The 20,916-nt window shown below is 38.9% G+C and overlaps 1 protein-coding gene across 1 annotated transcript; it reads left to right on the top strand.

The window, feature by feature from the left end:
- The first annotated feature begins 170 nt into the window (after positions 1-170).
- On the top strand, positions 171-18,779 carry LOC145469385 (ribitol 5-phosphate transferase FKRP-like). The gene is made up of 3 exons (XM_081453087.1): positions 171-263; positions 12,804-12,833; positions 16,190-18,779. The coding sequence occupies exon 3, from the start codon at positions 16,269-16,271 to the stop codon at positions 17,007-17,009; it is 741 nt and encodes a 246-aa protein (XP_081309213.1). The 5' UTR covers positions 171-263; positions 12,804-12,833; positions 16,190-16,268; the 3' UTR covers positions 17,010-18,779.
- The last annotated feature ends 2,137 nt before the right edge of the window (positions 18,780-20,916 follow it).

Here is a 20,916-nt window from a genome sequence, read left to right as displayed (position 1 = left end):
AGGTAAGGACTGTAGTATTCTATGCAACTAAAATAAATCACGTCCTGTCAAGATATGTTTTTTGAGACGCAAAATTTCATTTGAGAGAGCTCTCTAAAAATATCACGGGCCTTCCTGTCACGGGATTTGTAGACATCACGTGCTTCTCTTGTCTGACGTGTAATCGCCTGAAGCGCTTTCATATTATAATGACCGCAATGTTGAATAAAGAGCTCCAGTTCTGACGAAATATTGGGTCGTTCGGCGATTCTGTTGAAGTAAAGGTAAGTTTAGCGAAGCTACAATTCGAAAATTGTATAATACATGATTGTCTGTGCGAAAGCAGAGCGCCGATAAGGTTGTAGTAACACATTTCGCGTGGCCAGAGGCGAAGAGTTGCCTTCAAATCAGTTCTAGAATGTTACTTGGTAGCTAATGATTTTGACGTCTTTCTGTCCTCGACGATTTAATGGCCATGCGTTAAAAAGCCTGACGTAGTTCGCAAGTCGAACAGAGCTTTTATCTGATGTTGGTCGATCGATGTAACTCACTCAGGCGTCGAATTTCGTACACTGTCTCGAAAATAATCACTTCGCTATTTACCAACTTGTGCATCATGCATCGACTTAAAAGTAGGGTTGTACTACAATTACGGATTGGCAAAAATGAAAGCAATTACGGACTGCAATTACAGTCAAAGTTATCATTTTAAGTTTTGTTTTAGTCTGCTTGTGCGTGCATAATCTGCATTTATTTTAAAATTAATTATTTGCGTGAACCGGGGGCGGGGCAGAAGACTCCTGAAATACACCGATTCCAGAAAAAACCGGAAGTTGCACGCAAGCGAGGCTTAATAGCCCTCGAGCTTTCAAAATGGCGGACGAAATGCTGGGGAAGAACGAAAAAATTCGAATGTATGTAAGTTAGAGCTACTTGTCTGGAGCAAATGTGGTAAAGAAAAGGAAAAGAGTTGGACACAAGTGTTGTGCGGCTGCAAACTCTAATAATCGAAACAAAAACCGACCTGATTTATCATTTCCACGACTGAGTTTCCTTCGGACAAGCTAGCCAGATAAACAAAGAAGAAAAAAGTGGGAAATACTTATGCAAAGGGGAGATGTCTATTTTACCTCGGTGGCAAATAATTTTTGTTGTTCCGAGCACTTCTTGCCAAGTGATTTTAAACTGAGTACACTTTTTGAAACTGGAAGCCGTACCCTCGGCTTTCCCTTGGGCAAAAGTTGATGAGGAATCACTGTGTAGAGCGAAATATGTGATGCATCTGAGTCTGGCATATGAATACCCATCAGCTTCAATCAACTTAGGAATTAATCAGTTTTCATGCCTCTGAGGTAAACAAAAAACGTTTCCCAAATACAATGTTGAATGTGGAAGAACATCAGTGATTTAAATACAGCCATTGATGAATTTTGAATATTTTTTACTCGCTTAATATTTCAGCAAGATCTGGCTTTTAGGTTTAATGTTTAAGAACTAGCAGTGTCAGATAAATTATTGCATGGGCTAATTTCCTGTACTTGATGTTGGGGAGCCAGCCCATTAATTATGTACCTGAAGTTTTTTTAGGCTGAATTTGAAAACATAAGGTGCAGAATAGACTGCAGAGAGACAAAAGGTCAGACACCCAAGACCTGGACACCCAAAAGTGAGCTGTACTCTGAATTAAAGTCTGACAACACATTGTAACGCCTTGTAGTAATTTTCCTTAATGTCGTAGATTTGATAGACAGCTTGTACTGGCAAGCAGGAAGGTTGTAATCTTCATCCCTTCTATGCAACCAAGTAAATCAGAACTGACTATAATTTTAATACCAACTTTCTAGGGAAGACTGTTTTCCAACCATGAACCAGAACTGCAAATGTAAGAATACAAACTTAAATGGCTATTAGGATAATAAATGGATGGCATATATTTGAGGGTGTAACTCCATTAAGGTTGTGTAGAGTTGTTAATCAACCCTGGATAGTGAGCTATTTGCTTGTAAACTGGCAGAAAAAAAAAGTTATCTGATATTGTTTATTTGTCATTTGGTAGTGACTTTAAACAGAGTACATGATATTGTTCATCAGTGGTAATTAAATATTTGTTGATTTCCACCGTACTGAAATTGTGCATTATGTGGCTTCATGTTCTAATTTCTGGCACAGGGTGTAACATAGAAGGACACATGGTAGAGCTGGTGTATAATTTTGACCTCATTGAGAATTTCCTACATTGTATGATCTTATAGATTCCCAATTGTTTTGAACTATTTTGAAATATTCATTCAAATATTCATTACCACAAAAAAATGAAATGAATCAGCCGTAGGAAATTTGTTCAGGTGTTTTGTTGCAATATTCCCGATATCCGGCAAAATTTTTAAATTTACTTCCCTATGTTCTTTCGAGCTCTTGCTTCATCAGTTTTACTACTTTAAGTTACTTTAGCTTTAGTAAAGTATTCTTCGGGTCAGGGTCGTAAAGTTTTACAATTTTCATTTCATTCAGATTCTTTTTCCTAAACCGACCATGAACAAAGTTCTTCTAGGAAATAAAAATGGTGAGAACAGGTTGTTTTTGCGCATATTGGAGATCGAGACAATCGAAGGATGGAAAACATACCCGTCTAAAAGTTCCTTTATTTTGCCCCTTTGATTTATATGGCGACTTTTAAGCCAGAATTTCGATTGGCTGAGTGTCAATTTTTCAATGTTCTTCGCTCAGACTGACGCCGGGAATATCATCAGAAGAGAGATTGGCCTTTCTTCTTCGTTCGCCATGTTGCTTTATTTACCGCAAGGGCTATTAAGCCTCGTTTCGGTGCAACTTCCAGTTTTTTTCTGGAATCGGTGTATTTTCGTGTAGTCATCATCCAACAAAAAATGACGTCACATCCGGTTTAAACTGCGCTTCGCGGCTCGTTTCACAAAGCGAGAAAATGGCGTTTCGATTACTCACGATTTCCCTCTATTTGTAAACCATCAGTTTCGTTTCATTTTATATTGAGGATGGAGGGATGTTGCAGACACATTACTTCGACTTTTTAAGCAAAAATTTCGGGAAAAGAGAAAAGTTTATTATTGTTTTGAAGCAAAATAACGGAGAGCCTTCCGTCCTCGTCGGGCGAATTTTACACATTTGCAAAACTGGTGTTATTCCGACTTTTGGTTCTTGTTGTTCGTGATTTAGTGATAACAATAAGTGCAATAGCCTATAATGTTAACAACAACCTGGATGAAGTATTGCTGGCCATAGTTTGCACTGTGTACTACGGGAATACAATTAACAGAAGCCGTTTAGCTCCGAAAGTCGCTGTCACCAGAGCTTTTGTTGCTCTTGGCTCACGTGTATTGGTAGAAGAGACAAGCTGGATCGCATGCTGAAGGTCAGTATCCCACATTCCCACATCTCTCGTTGAAGATTGTTGTTTTCAGTAAGATACAGTGCATATATATTGGTACTTTGGGGTCACCAGTCTCTTTCTCTGGTGAGTGCTTTTAAAACGCCCAGTAAAAGCTTGATTCACGGCATGGAAGCTTATGTCTCGCTGGATCGAAATTCGAGCAAGATTTCTAAGTTCTAGTCTTCTTTAAAAGTAATTAAATCAATTATTCAAATCCAGGCCATCAGGGTGAATCTGCCATTGAAGCTGCCCAAAGTTTAGGTCCTGTTTAAGGACCTTCCCCTTTGAAAATCGTGGGGGTGTTCTTTGAGGCAACACAGGTCCCATTTATATGGTCTCGGGTACCCGAGATAACCCTCCCCCTGAGGCAACTTTATCAAGTGTTTGTATGTGAAAATGTAACCCCTGTAGGCTGAGTAAAAGTTGACCCTGCATGATTTTTTTTTTTTGACCCTACATGATTATTCGTAACTCTTATTAAATAATCAAATGTGCAACTATCCCTCTTTGTTTAAGTTTCCGTCAGTCATTTGATCACAGTGTGTTTTGCTGAGTTAATTTTCTCTTCTTTGATACAAATTGCTGCTTTAAATCTTAAATCTAGACATTATGTGACACTCGCCATGCTGAGAGTTGTTCCAGTTAGGCGAGCCAAAGTGTTTACGTATACTCAAAGAAAAGTTGTTGGTTACTTTACATGCCAAGGCAAGTCAACTCGCTCACCTGAATTGTCTCACCCCCAAGTCTGGTTCGTGATCCTTGTGTAAACAGTTGGTTGAATTTTGCAAAGAAATAAGTGAAAAGTTACGTGGGTCCGCCAGGGTAACTCGGGGAAAGGGTTGTCTCTGGCACACAAGAGCCATTCTATTTTATTCCCATTTTCCCTCTTCCTCTTCCAACTGATTATGCGAAATGTACTGTCCAAAATCTTTATGGGTACTGGTGTTTGAGAGTGTCATCTTTATCACTTAACTGTGGAATGTACCTCACCTTACAGACACCCCCGTTAACACAGCCACCTCGTTATTATGGCCACTCTATTCTGGCTCAAACAAAAGCTCAGTCGGTCATTTTCTTATTTATTAATTATACAGTCAGATTTTTGTGGCCTGTTGGTGACCAGATTAACAGAATTCTGGCACATTGTAGGAGTAATTTATGCAACGTGTAGTTCCAGAAAATATCCATACCTCCCCCACGGAAGAGAATTTTTCTGAGTCCCCCCACCACCCCTCTGGAAATTCCTATTGAGCTTCATACGTTTCTTTAAATTTTTTGGTCTTATAGAATCCCCCCACCCCCCAGGAAATTCCAATCCCTTCTGTGGGGGGAGTATGGATATTTTCTGGAACTGAACAATTTACATGTACAGTAAGCAACAGGCATCATTTTGATAGTAAAGTCCCATGTATACATGTAACTCTTGATTATTTTGAGATTTCATCTTTATTATGTCATCAATGCAATAATATTTTGATTCCTGCTCCAGCAGGAGGAGGGGGGGGGGGAACTCTTCTCTATGTGCTATATATAGCTATGTGCAGCCCCAAAGGTATGGTTATTCAGCCATTTTGGTCATAGATACTCTAGGGTAAGGCTTTTGCCCTCTAATCTTTAATTTGGTATGTTTTTTAGAATAAGCTACCTCAATTTTCATCATTATCGATAAGACCATCAACAAAAGTCCTTCAAAACTTATGTTTAGGGCAACTGTAGCAGTCGCAACAGTCATAAATGGGGTAGGGAAAATCGCAGATTATGTTCATAAATAGGTTAAGGGTTTAACTTTTGTGAAGAGGGTGGCACTGACCCCCATCCAATTTTTCTGGGATGTACCAAACACATTTTCTTAGCAGTTACTACAGTCTTGCTTTGTTAAATCAAAATAGTACTTGCTGCCAGGTACTTTATAAAAGTATAACCCCTCCAGAAGCCTTCACAAAGTACATGTAATATCAGGTGCTAACAATAATTTTTTTTTTGCAGCTGGTTAAAATTTAGTATTAAATTGTACTGAACTGGTGCAGATTTAATATACATTATATTTTGTCACACTTTGTTCACACTTATTTTAAGACTACTCAGCAGCAACTAGTACCTCTTGTATGACCATGCAGTAACAGTATATTCCAAGAAAAAAAAATACATGTATATGTATTACTATCCTGCCTGGAAGAGTGTGTAGAGACAGCACACAGTGCAGTGCCCTACTGTATGTCTTTTGTTAGGTATAATAATCTTAAATTTAGAAGACTTGTAGTGATCTTTTAGAATTCACATAAAAGTTGATATCTTGACAACTTTCCTTTAGCTGTGTCACTTCATGATAAATTAGCAGTTTGGTATGTTGTAGCATAGAACTTTAATTAAGTTATCACACCGGTATCACTGAGGTCATGGGTTGGAATCCAGTTCATACCTAATTTTTTTTTTCAGGCTATAATTTCACCTTTGCTCAAGTTGTGTATAGTTGCAATGATCAATCATGTCTTTATAAGTTAATCAATGTATATATGTCACACTGACTTATACTTTAACATTTTATCTTAAAGTTTGTTTATTTGTTTTATTGTGTGGTTCTGGAAAATGTCCAATTACCCACCCCAAGGAGATTATTGGAAATTCCAAGGATGGGGAGGGTCTCAAAAGCCAAACTTTTTAAAGAAAAGTGTTAATCAAAATTGGAATTTCCATAGGGATGGGATGGGGAGATATCTGTTTAATAAATACGTAAAAAATATGTACAGACCCATTATCTGATGTGAAGACTGTGGAACATATCCTGGCCAATGAGCTGCCAAGGTGTAGCATCCTTGTTATCAATTTCAAGTACCAAATTAAAGAAGATCAGCATGTTAGATGGGAGAGGGGAATTTTTCAAAATATCATGAACTAAAAAAAAAAATATATATTTTCCAAACTCAATCATGTTAGTAGTGTTAGTGTCTGTTTATTTATTTATTTATTTATTTATTTATTTATTTATTTATAGAGATAGTCATACATTCTTGCAAATATTCTGGGAGTCTCCCACATACCATTTAGATCATCCAGTCCCCCAGGAAAGTTATGAAATTTATTGTCCAAGTAAACTACTGAACCATGGCTCCAGTGGGGACAGTGCTATTACGATGCAATTTGCAGATGTGCTATCTAATATGAGCTTAACAGTTTTGGTACCATGGCAACAGACTGCATTTCAGACCTTCCCTGATATTGTAGGCTTTTCTGGCCACCTTTGGAGTTCCATTTTGATATTTGCCAATGGTGCTTTGTCTGCATGATCCAGCAAGCCTATTAAATAGTAAGGTCGAAGTCATGGCCTTGATTAATGTTTTTCAAGCTGAAAATCACTGCATTATTGAAATTGGGTTAGAGGGGACTGGAAAAGATTGAGTTGCCAATTGGGAACATATTTTTTATAGCCATATTAATGTGTTGCCTGTAGAACTATAACTGGCTACCAAGTTTCAATGATCTCTGTTGTATATATGGTCTGCACTCGATGTAATATTGGGTTTGGTGTATGACATCATCAGTCCTCTCATTTGCATATATTTTACACATTTTAAACTTAAATATCTCCAGAACTAATGCAGATATTTGCAAAGGTAAACAGTGCTTTTTGTAATCTAAAGTGGAATTCTATTTGATACTCCTAAAAATTCTGAATCAAGGGGTAAAAATTTGATGATAGTAGCATGCCAAATCATTGAGCTGAATTTATGCTGCTGACATTACATGTACTGTAAGGTGTTGAAGAGAATTTTGGAGGGGAATTTGGTGTGTTTATTGAATTGCCAGAGGTTGGTTAGTTGGTTTTGTTATTGCTTTGTCATTATCTTCCATGTATTTTTTTTAAAAGCAGAGTGGTTGGTAGCAAAAGCAAAACTGGCAATATTCTCACTTACCTGTGTTTCTAAAGTCATGTTTTTAGGTTTTTGTGGTTAATCTATTAGTAGCTGCACTGTCTTAAATTACAACAGAGAAGATGTGATTTTAATTATGTAAGTTATACTTTGGTATCGTTTGTACCAAAATTATAGTAACGTTCTGGTTCAATACATGTTTGCCTCTGCATTAATTTGATTAAACTTCTGTAGTTTATTTTTTAATCGAATTTAATTCTGTCAAAAGGGAGGTGGGAATCTAAGAGCAATAGTAAACTAGACCAACAAATATACGGAAATCTACCAACATTGCTTTCGTGGCTGGGTGGAGATGAATCCAAGTCAGACCAAAATTACTAGAAAAAAAATTACTGATTTAATGTGATTATGGAAATGTTGAAGGGTTGAAATGGGATCCTGGCTATGGGAGAGTAGGAATCGGGACTGAGGGGGTGGGTGCTTGTGAATTTAAGAACCTCTCTGAAAGTGAAAACAAACTGTAGGTTTGAAAAGTTTAAAGCGGAAGTAAAAATTATACTTTAATATATCTTGTTTATTAAGGTGGTAAATGAGCAAATACCCACTTACGGTGAGTCATTGAAACAATGACATAATTTATATTTGTCTTTTCTTAGGTGGTTACTTCCTGGCATATACACCCCACACAGGCATACAATGCTATGATTTAGATGGTGCAACCTGCTTTCCCATGTTTAACATACACGTAAGAGTGTCAGTGGACCAGGGTACAAGTGTGATTTCTCTACTGATAATGAGAATTATAATAAAGATGCAAAGCCACTCTGGTGTGATTAATTTAATTATTCCATAACAGTAAAGTGAACCAGTTAGACCAAAGGTTGCACTCTGTAAGATCAGGTGTACAAAAATTAAATAGAAAATTTCACTACATCAATTTTATTAATTAAGTAAACTTCTCTGCAAAATATATTTGGTATGTTGTTGTACTAGTAAGAATATATTTTGGAATTTTTTCTGAGAAATGTTTCCATTTAAGAATGTAGCTCAGATGCCACAACTATAATTCTTGTTTCTGTGGTGTTTTCTTTTGTGGTAAATTGTGAAAACAAATTATGTTGACCTACATGTAAGTTAAAAAAATATACAAGTAGTAGCTCTTCTGAAAAAAAAAAGTTAATTTGTTGTTATTTCTTCCTGTTCATTTTTTCCTTAAACATTTTTATTTTCCTAATAAGTAGTTTAGCTAGCCATAAAAGTGTTTTGTTGTCTCTGAGACCATTTTCAAGATAAAAAAGTGATTTGTATATAAAATTTGAATATTTTTTTGGGGGGTGGGGGGGTGGGGACCTTTTGAGAATTTCCCTACAAAGATCATAAGGTACAAGGGAAGGGGCAAAAATAGAATTTTAAGTGTTAAAACATATGTTTTCATTATTAGTCTGGGCCTCTCTGTGAAGCTGCAAAGTGTACTTGAGGATAATGTTATACCCATTTTAATTCAAAATACAAATGGAAACTTGCCTTGACAATCACTTAATCTCTTGGCACTGTTTTGTTTTTTAATAATTGCCTTTTTTCACAATATAATAATTTGAACATCTTTGTTACACAAGCTGGTGGGGGGGGGGGGGGGTATTCTACAAAATTTTAAATGGAAAGGCCTTATCTCAAGGTCCATTACCCCTTACCCTTTTGTATACATTTGTACCATTTTGATAGAAATGGCACCTCTTTTGTCGACCTTACATTGCAAAAGGGTAAATGTACCCCTTTAACAAACCTCTTTAAGAATACTGCATCCCTTTTCTATTCCCTTGGAAAGAGGTTAATAAACAATATTATAGAATCTCTTCATTCTGGCTGAGGAGAGTAAATGAGAGCTTTTCAACAACATTTTAGAACCAGAAGAATGGAATCCCTAGAAAACAGATTTTCCTACCCTTTCATACACCTCAACTTGTGAAATCCCTATCATTTTATACCTGAAGCCTGAAAAAGGTACTCATCTTGAGCTGAGCCTCCCCACATAGGTCATTACAGAGAGCCTTCCCACATACACAAGTCAGGAACTCTTGACAAGTACTGTAAGTAGTGATGAAGCTGGCTTCAAGACTGGTCTGAGCCAGCTTCTTCACTTTTTTAGCACAAGCTTGTTGCTCTCTGTCAATTTCTAGTATGAAACCTTTTCTTCACTGATCTGGTCCAAGTTCACAGACATTAACATCACTCTCACGACACTGAGTCTATCACTGTCACTCACAGTCTGATTCTTCAGTTTCACTGCACCATGCTTCATCATCATTCATCATTGTTAGACATGAGTTCATTAGCTTGTAAAATTCACCAGCCTGTGTTGCTATTGCCTGTTCCCAGACTTCCTTTTATGGCTAGATGTAGGGGCATGAAATTTCACTACTGTTTACGAACAATTTGTTTAGATGGCATATTGAAAGAGTGATGAATTACTGAAAATTGTCAGTATTGTTAGTGTTCTCTCATTCCCTTAAGGATTGAAATATCTTGATATAAGATTACATAGAGAAAGCACACTGAAATATAATGCACAATTTTTTAGTAACCTTTCAAAATGGGTTGCCAATATGACAGTGATTAATAAATAAGGAACTTGGTCTGCAAACAGGGCAAATAAGAGGGTTTGAAGAAAAGGTGCATGGTTGACCTCAGTGGTGCGGGGGGGGGGGGGTATTGGAACTTAGCGTTGCTGACGTTTAACACGGTTGAAACGGAAAAATAAATTTGATTATAAATGAGAAAAAACCACGACATGTCCAAATTACTTAATCGCCGTTAAAACTAATCCTCTTGCTTTTTTTAAGGGGTTCACGGCCTGCCTGTAACGAAGCGTTTATCAATTAAGGGATTGCTTAGGGAAAACTTATCTTGTTTAAGGTTCTTAACCAATCGTAACATATTTTATGGCATCAGTTTGAGTCATGAGCAAACACATGAGTTTGTGTTAGTGTCGATCGGCAAGAAAGTTCTGCAAAGCGCGTTATGTGTGTGGGTCTATTCTTGCAGTGATACGATTAACAGCACTCAAGTACTCTCGAGTGTTGGCAACAGTAAATTTTAAAAAAGGCGCTTCTGTTAATAAGGTTCCCCCATGTCTAGAAACCTGTCATTGTGCATTTTTCTTAGTGTGATGCCCACCTAAGAGAATAGGATATTTGAATTGAGTGCAACTTACTTAGAATTCATTATTTCCACACAAACGATGACTCCTGTGGAATTCAGCGAGGAAGAAATGGCGACATTTCGTAAAAAACACGCCTTCAAAACAGCGTGTTTTTGAATAAATGATTACCCTGTCCTTCAAACAAACTGATATGACGAGGAAGAAGACAAAATTTTGTTTATCGTGGCCAAATAAAACGTTAAAAATATCCGGTCGATTGCAAAATATTGCCATTTTACTTACTGAGAGAACGATTATGCCATATTAAAATTTGATTTTGCCGCTCAGCGCTCTTTTTTACCGGATGTGACGTCATTTTTTGTTGAATGATTCAGATACACAAAAAGTGCCAGGCGCGCAGAGTGTTCTGCCCCGCCACTGGCGTGAACTTGTTGGCAGCATGTACATTTGTACATTTTTGGCACGATTTTCGATCCAAGCACATGTTTCGCCGTTCGGTTGCGAGCGTTTCTTTTTGATTCAGGCAGGGTTCGATCCATAGAATCGCTAACCGGGAGGGTATTCGAAGAAAAACATGTTGCAATCACTCTGACAACTCCTGGAGCGTCTGAAGGTTACCGTTTTGACCGACCACTGTCGACCTCAGTTCATGCAGACAAATTATGTGTGTCTGGTATAGAAACGGCCATCTAAAATGATACGACTGATTTATAAACTTAAATCACAACGAAACACCGTTCGGTACGGTTAGGTGAGCTGAAACTGTGACACTGGTAGTACAGTATTACAAAGTCGCTGTAAATAATTTGCATTTAGCATTTACTATGAATAAGTCCAATAGTTATCATACGCGTCATTAAAAACCTGCGACGCGGACATTACGCAATCTTTGTTTTTGTTTTGTAGAGGAGACACTAAGCCGATAGTACTTCTACGTGTACATGTAGAGGTAATCTGGTTACAGACCGTCAATTATTTTCTCTAACGCGTTATGCAGAAGTTCTCTGGCTTTCGCTTGTAGCTAAGAGGAGAACAAAGACTCTAGTCCGGGTGGCCGTTTTCATCTGTATGACAAAAAACAATTCAATGCTAACATTTTAGCAGAAAAGTGATTAGTTGTAAGCAGAATTGAGCGGCGCGTAGCGGAATTTTCAGCCAAGGGTGGAAATGAAAAAGCTAAAGAAACTTATAAAAAACCAAACAGGTTAATCTTATTGCATGTTGTTTCTAATGATTTGTAGTACGGTTCTACCGGAGAGGTTACAAATTACTTTGTTATACAGGGTTTTCACTCACGTCGCCAGCACACATGCAAATTTATTGAAACAAAAGGAAGTTCTGACATAAGAAAAGAGTTCATCTCGCACAGGATTCGCCGCCGTTTTATTGTTTTGGAACGCATCTATGGCTGCCGTGAGATCATGTGGAAACGCTCTACATAGCTGGCCCCGGTTGGTCGAAAGGTGGATAAATCGCGCGGTTTGCTTTTTTAACACTTATCCACTGAATCTATAGCGATTTATTTGGTGAATGTATGGGTTATTGACTAAGTGCGAGGTCAAGATGGCTGGGTAGTAGCCAAGTTCTTTTTTTGCGTGTTTGTGGACCGAGACGGAGTCGAGGTTCATAAACTCGCAAAAAAAGAACGAGGCCAATATCCATCCATCTTGACCAAACAAGCTGTTGAGATTAATCTAACGCGCGCTCTCATTCGTTGATTTATGGTCACGTGATACTGCTTAAGTCTACATGTTGCCCGGCATTACAATGTAATCTAGCATTTCGGGCTATTTTGTAGATTGCCTCGCATCCACGTTCAATAACATTGCAAAATGTAAATGATAAAACCAACCGTACCAGGAAAAGGGCTAATGTCGCCCGCTCTTCCATTAACCAGAGCCCAGGAACCAGAGGTTACTTCGACTTCTACTTGACTTATAACTTTACACTAAACTCCAGCTATTTACCAAAACGCTTAATTACTGGTCCCTTAGGAAACGGTTAGTTTTGTTTGCCCACGAATCCGAAGTCTCGGGAATCGTCGAGATTCTCGAGAAAACAAACCTTAAAGTTTTCGTCGAGACCAGTGAATAAGTGTACAGATAAACGACTGAGGAAACATGGCGCCATGACTCAAAACCTAAGTCTTCAAATTCGAACCAGTTAGAGAGATACCAGCTCAATACCGCCAAACCAGTCAGTTTAAGAGACTCATTAACTACACTTTAAAGGCCAAGGTTTCTTTTATATTATCACAACATATATTGGACGTAAAGTGAGTCATGTACTTGAAATTTCCGTCTTGTCATTCAGACGTAATTTATCCTCAGTGCGTTGCGATGACTTGGCACAATTAAAGTGACCTAACTCATTTTTATTGTTTTTACAGTTCAACGTTGTGGAAGAAGTTTTGAAACAGGTACGTAAATCATTCAGCTGTTTGTTTTTAAATCCGTTTTTCCTACGTCCCTACTGTAGAGGTGATCACAGCTAGAAAGCCGGCCGCCGCGATCAAGATTCACCGTATTTAACTTATTATACAAGTTGTTCTTTGTCATCTATAGCTAGCCTTCGTTAAACTGCCACTGAAACCAGTGACTGAAACGAAATTTTTGTATGTGAGATTTTTGCTTAGTAATAAAGTTTCAACCTTACTTGGAAACACTGCAAACTTTTTTTTCGCATGCGGTAAGCGAAAACTGCTTTTTCAGCCGTTCGAAGTTGGCTGGTTAAGCCCAAAATTGGCGGCCATTTTGGCGCGGCCAAAACAGCCTAGTGACGTCACTGGTTGTATTACTCTCATGCTGCGCTGAAAATTTAGAGTGATTATGGGAGAAGAGATTACTGTTCGAAGCCCCCCAAAAAACATCTTAAGGACATCTCGGAGCTGTAAAGCAGATAATCACAGTAGCCTTAAACATGAAGAGGTCGAGAGTCGATCCTGGGGCTTTCCAGTCTATTTAATTGGATATTTGCAGGATATTTTATGTAAGCAAGCAAACGAGTGGGAGTTCTTAGATCGCAAAATGATCGGGACTCTTGGTGAAATGCCAGCACTCAATTAAATAATATCTACACTCATAAAGTAAAAAAGACATGAAAACAAGAGAAAGCGGCTTTTGAAAATATTATCCGGACTGCTGCTGCACGAATCGCAGCAACAACGCTTTGAGTTTTCGAGTTGCTTCGCTTCGAGGAAACCGGACGCTTTCTGAGTTTCACGGCGGACGAGATTGTGCCACAGTGACCTTTAGTCCAGTTGTATCTGCTACATCCTGCAAGTTATCACAACAGCAACAATTTAAGAAACCCTCTTCTTTTATATGAGGGAGCGAATTTAAACTATAAAGGTAAACTAAGCTGCCATGACCCTACAGGTATGTTTTCAGGAAACGAGAGAAAGCGTGACAATGTCGGCGGCGAAAGGTCATATATGCAAATTAGTTCAAATTCTGTTTAATGAACCTTCGAAAGGAGTGTAAACTAGTGACGTTTTAACGAATTGTTTTGAACTTGGATATTATTAAATGAAGATCATAGACATAAGTATGTGCTAAAGAACTCAAAGTAATCCATCGGCCGTGGAATATTGCAATTGGGAGATACGTGTAAAAGAGAAGCGAAATTCCCGCTTTGTTTACACTGATACGTATGCGGCGATAAAGCAAACCCTGCTGCGGATCACAATTTTCAAAGATACATTTTGTCTACCACAAGAACTCTCACTTATTAGTATCATAAAAAGATGCCCTCAGTGTGCAAAGAAGTACTCGACTCAAAGCTTGTGGACCGTTAATAACTTCGTGATTGTGCGGATGGCTGATGCGCTTACGGCTTTTAATGCAGTAAAGTTGCCGAGGATATATTCGAACCTTGTTAATAGACCTTAGATCAACGTGAGAATCCAAATTTCAGAACCAGGCTGAAAACAGACGACGAAATATCGTGTTTAGGCTTCAGGACGTGATATAAAAGTTGCCACACTCGTCTTCGAAATCTCCAATCGAGTACTCAAGATGTTCGAAAAGTATACTGAGCTGTTATAATCTGTAGCATTTACTCTGGTGAATCTACACTCTCTGGCGCCCTCCAACGTTTATGATGTGTATTTCCTGTCAAGGCTGGACAGAAATTACAAGGTAGAAAACTAGTAGGTATCGACAATATGAAGAATAAACTTGAATAACTCAAGTGAAAACAAGAGAGAATCTATAGCGCTTCTTGCGTGAATACAACCAGTGACGTCACAAGGTCCTTAAACTCGGTTCCAGAGCCCGGACACAGTTTTGCTCCAAAAAGTCGATTTCAACATCTAAAAAAAGCACTTTCTGTTGGGATATGGCAGAAATAAAGTTCACCATTACTTTCAGCACGTTTGAAACTATAGATTGGGATAAAAACAGAGAGTACGAAAATTTCGTTTCAGTGGCACTTTAAAGGGATAGCCTCACGGCTCAAGCTCAAGTTATTTTAAGCTGCAAGCTACAAGTGCAGGCTCATTTGATTCCATTGTTAACGAAACAATGCGGAAAGCAAGCTGTTGACTGTTACGGGAAAATTTTGTTCGAAAACTTCGCCGTCAGTGGAGTCAACTCGGCAGTGGAGAGAATATTTCTCAGTTCTGACCACTGTGTATTGTTTATAAACCAAACTGATGCGAAGAGATTCCTTGTATGTTTGTTCAGAATAAATCCTTTTGCCCGAAAGATAGACTCGGCGACGTTGAATACGTAATTCGAAATTTCTATGTAAACCCGTTGACATCGTCCTTGACATTCAACAAAAATTCGAGAACTTTCCAAACGGGGGCAAATGGTACCAAAATTTCCTTCTTTGTCACGTTTGCGGAAATTCCAGAAAATGCTGTTCCATTCGCCACAGAAAATTTCCGGAAATTCAAATTGAAATTTTGGTAAAAGCAAAAGACCACGTGACCACTTTACCACTTGGCTTTGTGCTGCATGCATGCTCGAGTGATAGCTTGCACTTGGGCCGAACCGTTAGATTTTCCAAAGGCTGATCGAGTTTCGTAAAATGAACTAGTGTTGTAAGTCTGTATTTCTTTGGTATACAAAAGAAACGTTGTAGAACTTCCTCGGCCCTGGAAATGTTTGGGAAAATGGCCGCAATTTTGGGTAAATGCATCCTCGGATACCCAGGGGCTACTAGCCGGGACGATGCGATATTTTCGGGCGAGCGATATTTTCGGCGCGAAAGTTTATTTCAAGAGCTGAAGAGCCCCTGGGAACTTATCCTTACCGAACCAGTCCCAGCACTGGTCGAATTTCGTCTCGAATTCTGGCCAATCAGCGGAACGGAATTCGATCAGTCCTGGAACTGGCTCGGTAAGAATAAGTTCCCAGGGGCTCTTCAGCTCTTGAAGTAAACTTTCGCGCCGAAAATATCGCTCGTCCGAAAATATCGCATCGTCCCGGCTAGTAGCCCCTGCGGTCTCCGAATAGGGGTAAATGTAGCGGCGTAACGTTATATTCGTGAGGAGGGGAGGGGTGGAGGGATAGGGGCTGTTTTATTATCAGAAGGATTTGAGTCTTGGGATTGGAGGCTTATCTTTGGTATTAATTAAATAGACTGGGGTGGTATGTTTTACGTCACGAGGACAGGCCTTAATTATTCAGCCAATCAACAACCGGGTACCTGTTCCACCTTTGAAAGACTGGAGACTAGAGGGATTACCATGGGGAATAAAGTTTATTTAACTGTTTATATTATATACGTGCAACAACACTTACCAATATTATTTTATTTTCCCAACAGTCCGTTGAATTACTAAAGATCGTTCAGTTGATAACAGTACCTTCCTCGTAAAGTTGCAAAGGTTGACAAGTGCCGTCATATGCGACTTGAACGATCGCTAAAAATGTTGGTGACGGACTCGCCTCGCCATTTGATCTCAAGGTGTCGCTGTCGTTATATAGTGTTAACAATTCTTCTGGTCTTGTTGATAACATTCTATATGGTAATGAACTTGAGGAACTACGGTCTTTACACGGGCAATCACCCTCTCTTCTCAGCTCAGCCGTGCGAATATCTGAGCAGCAAACAAAAGGACCAGCTTCTAAGCATGGCGTATACTGTTCACAAGATCTTGGATGACTTTGGTATAGAGCACTGGCTCATGTATGGATCTGTTTTCGGCGCGGTTCGTGCACACGGACCTCTTCCGTGGGATAATGATGTGGATATTGGTTTTAACGGCTCGGGAAGGTTTGCATCGATGAATTTCAAGGAGTTTTTATCGGCTTTTGAGTCCAAAGGGTTGAAAGTGTATTATAAACGATGGATAACAAGCAACGTGATGAAAGTTTACAGCGACGATCTTCCTCATATAAAAGTCGACTTGTTTGCTATGTATGACTACAACGGTTGGATGAAGAGAGCTGGGCTGGAAACGTGGATTTTTGCTTTAAATTATAATCTCCACGACACATTTCCTGCACGATTAGTAAAAAAACCATTACCACGAGTTCGCTTTGGTTTTTTCAACATGACAGTTCCAAGAGAGGGAATTGAAATCCAAAAGTATCTGTATCCAGATGATTGGTGGCAGGAAGTAAAGCCGATCACATGTGTGTAACGCAACGCAGCCTAAGTGTTGTAGGAGCTGCGTTACTTTCAATTGACCAAAGTGTCACGCGTGAAACGCAGTCCTTACTGACCATTTTAATGTAGTGATCAACAACTGAGAGATGGTAAAATTCACTATGTTTAACTTTGTCCACATCTGATTTGAAACCTAGTTTATTTTATTTTGACACTGACTGCAATCAATCGATCGATCGATCGATCGATCGATCGATCAATCAAGTCAGTCAGTCAGTCAGTCAGTCAGTCAGTCAGTGAAAGAAAGAATGAATGAATGAATGAATGAGTGAGTGAGTGAGTGAATCAATCAATCAATCAATCAATCAATCAATCAATCAATCAATCAATCAATCAATCAATCAATCAATCAATCTAAGATATCACCAATCTTGAATTCGCGTGTAAAATCAAATCACACACGTTGCACACTATGGGCTCTTTCTATTCGACCAAAATAATTTTTCCGGATTTTACGGGAATTTTCCAACGAAATTCACGTACCATTTGCCATCATTCAGAATTTCCGAAATTCTTGGTTGAATGGAAAGCGCCCATGTGATTGATTTCTACTTTATTTGAGTTTATCAGACTTTGGCAATTTTACATTCTTATTCTTTTCTTTATTAAGTTACTTTTATGGAGTCTATTTTATGAAAAGTTGGTGTGATGGTTCACGATTTTTACACCGACTTAATTAAGGCTCCGTTCACACTACGCCAGAACGATTTGAGAAAGTGTTTCACCGAGAACACATCTTTTCGAAAACGCTCTTCAAATCAGAGGAATTTTGAAAACGCAAGGCGCGTTTTAGTGTGAACGGGAAACATTTTGAAAACGGAGCTTTTCAAAATCTATGACGTCGCGATAATCATGTGATTAACTCTCACCCCCCAGGGTGCACTCAAGCGTTTCTGCCGCCTGTGATTGGTGCGTTTTCAAATTTCTCCTGTGTAGCGTTGACGGGTCTAAATGTATAATTTTAGAAGTCATAAGGAAATCTGCTTTTGACGTTTGGTGTGGCACCGTTTTGAAAATTGAGAAATATTATCATTCTTTAATATGCAATCCAGCGGTGAAAAGAAAATCATTTTTGTACCTGAACATTTTCGTATCTATTTTAAGATCGTGAAATTTAGGAAAAACATGGTCACTTGCAGAATTATGACGCAAAATTGTTTGGGGCTTTTGGTTAATTTTCGAAAATAAATTGCTTTATGTTCGCAATTACATCGTCGAGATCACAGATTTCGAGTATTAAGCGTTTTAAGTCACCACGTAAGTTTTTTAAAATATATTCTAAGGTTGACTGACAAACGTTTATTGCAACCGTTCTAATTGACTTGAGAAAGTTAGGGACACTTATTTCTTTATTCATTTTACCACAAAAGAATAATTTAAAGCATAGGAGGTGGCGCGTATAAGCCTTGTGAGGAACCATGAGGCTTTTTAATCTGGGATTTATCATTAAAATGATAATTATAACAATTATAACACTGATAGAGGAATTGCTGGTTTTCAGTGTCACGCAATTCAAAATAGATTAAAATAAAAATCAAAACCGGTCAATAGATTAAGTTCAGAATCTAAGAATTGAAAGAAGGTAAATATGCAAAGACTCTGGCCAAAATTCTGGTCACAGGAATTTTTCTTATGCGAGATACGCGGAGAAATTTTTTACCCAAATTTATAGAGATTTGTATGGAGACGCCATGCTGGTGCCCATCCGTATGGGCACCAACATGGCGGCCGGAAACCAACATAAACATCTCACTGAGTTTTGCTACAAAAGCTTGAATTTATCCCTCGAGGAACTCTAAAACATTAAAATAATACTTTTTCTAAGACATGAACTGTTCAGATAGCCAAGTTCCCCGAAATAAGTCACTTTTTTTAACCATCATGACAGCTCTCTAGGCCGTCATGTAAATGCCGCGTCACGCAAAAGCTTAGAAATTCAAGCGTAGTGTATCACAAAAGCAAAAACCCATTCGGAGCGAATATTTGTATGAATATTAGTTTTCAGCTGCTCTTATACATCATTTAAGTAAAATTTCAGGAAGATCAATAGTTTTGTAGTTCGAATTTTAGTGACGTCATGTGAAAACCAGCAATAGTGTTGAACTTCTCCTCATAGACAGCAGTACCCTTGGTCTCAGTCTCCTTCGCAGCCGAAATTTGGGTCATCACGTCACGCAAGGCGACGGTTGCGAAGAAGACCCTGAGAAACCAGGTATTTTATAATACGGACAGCTTTGCCCCTATGTTGCCTGTTTTAAAAAGAGGTTCGACCATGGCGTGGTTAAAGGTAGATTGCTAGGTAACATTAAAACGAAGCATGTTGAAACTTTCTTCTGTAGCTAGGATAGGATTAATAAGAAATTAAAATCAACTCGTTGCGAGGAATTAAAACGTTTTACTTGGTTTTGTTGTGTTGACATTTAGTTTTAGTTGGTTCAGGTGCGAAAATTTTTTCGGGTCATCGCGACTGTTCATATTTTTTTTCAAAAACTCGCGGAAACCGTGAAAACCATAAATGCAATTTTAAACAAGGACAAGAGATACTTTCTGCGTGTAGGGGATATGGTATATGTATTTGAGTTGGGTTTGCGCAGAGGGCAATACGATAGATACGAATTATAAGATTAGCTAAGATTCAAACTTTTATCGGTAATAACTGTCAAGCTAACAGAGCTTGGAGAAGGCAAAAACCTGAGTGAAAGACACTGAAGTTGGCAGCGAACTCGTTACCAGGGGCTCTCTATCCCAACCCTGGGAACGAGGATGCTTTGGCCGTTGGCGGAGTTAGAGAGGGAACACCACTGACAATATTGTCGGCCATATTGTTGGCGGCATTTTGACGGACAATAGGCGGTGAAAATAATAATAAAAATAAATCCATCTTTGTCGGCGGTTGACGTCGAATTGACCCTATAATGCTTGACTTTGCATGTTTTGGTAGGATATTTGTACCTAATCGTACCTTTGCGACACGCTTCGCCGGCATATCAGGCGACTTCGCCGAGCCATGGTTCGTATTTTGGTGAGATTTATGATGCGTTCCTTTGGGGCTGATCTGCATAAGGATCAGTGATACAAGACCACTCATATCATGGTGCATCAAAGGAACCGATGAATCCACTCTGGTCACGGATTCATCGGTTCCTTTGATGTACCATGATCCGAAGTGATCTTGGATCACTGATCCTGATCAGTTATATACCCATGGCGAGAACAAACGAGATCGAAATGCCGCCGAAGCATACCGAAAAGGTTCGATACCAGCAATACTTAGTGGGCGGACTTTGGAGACGGACAGTGAGGCAAGTGCTGTCTCAAGCCATATTAAATTTGAGCCCAGCGGTTTTAAATTAGACATAGAATGACTGAGGATGGGTACGAAATCATAAGACGGGCCTTTTAAGTCCAGTAAAAATAAACGATCACTTTGCGCGCTAGGACGTACCTAGAAAATTTGCGTCCCCATTTGATGTGTTACTTTTTTCAAATTGGCTGGGAAAATGTATCAGGATTACCCAGGAGGTTTTAATGGGCTCGCAAATTTGCTTGAATTTTATTCTTTTTTCTTAACATAAGCCGAAAAAGTAGAGCCGCCCATTTCGGCCAGAAATGGTCGGCTTTAACAAGGGCCTGCCGCCATAGATGCTGTCGCCCAGATGTCGGCTAAGTTCAAAAGTTAAATCAGTCAGCAAATTAGTCAACGAGTAAACCGGCCAGATTGTGGCTATATTTATTAAATCTCAGTCACAGATACAGTGAAGTGGGGTGGTCCTTCCAAGAAACCTGAAGTAAGTACCAGCCGGACTGCGCCTGCATTACCCTATGTTTAGCAGTCTTTTGATTTTTAAAATGCGTATTACCTTGTCTACGCATGCCACTTT

Source organism: Orbicella franksi, chromosome 15 (assembly GCF_964199315.1).
Source record: "Orbicella franksi chromosome 15, jaOrbFran1.1, whole genome shotgun sequence".
In the NCBI taxonomy this organism is placed as follows: domain Eukaryota; kingdom Metazoa; phylum Cnidaria; class Anthozoa; order Scleractinia; family Merulinidae; genus Orbicella; species Orbicella franksi.
This window is presented reverse-complemented; position numbering and strand designations above follow the sequence as displayed.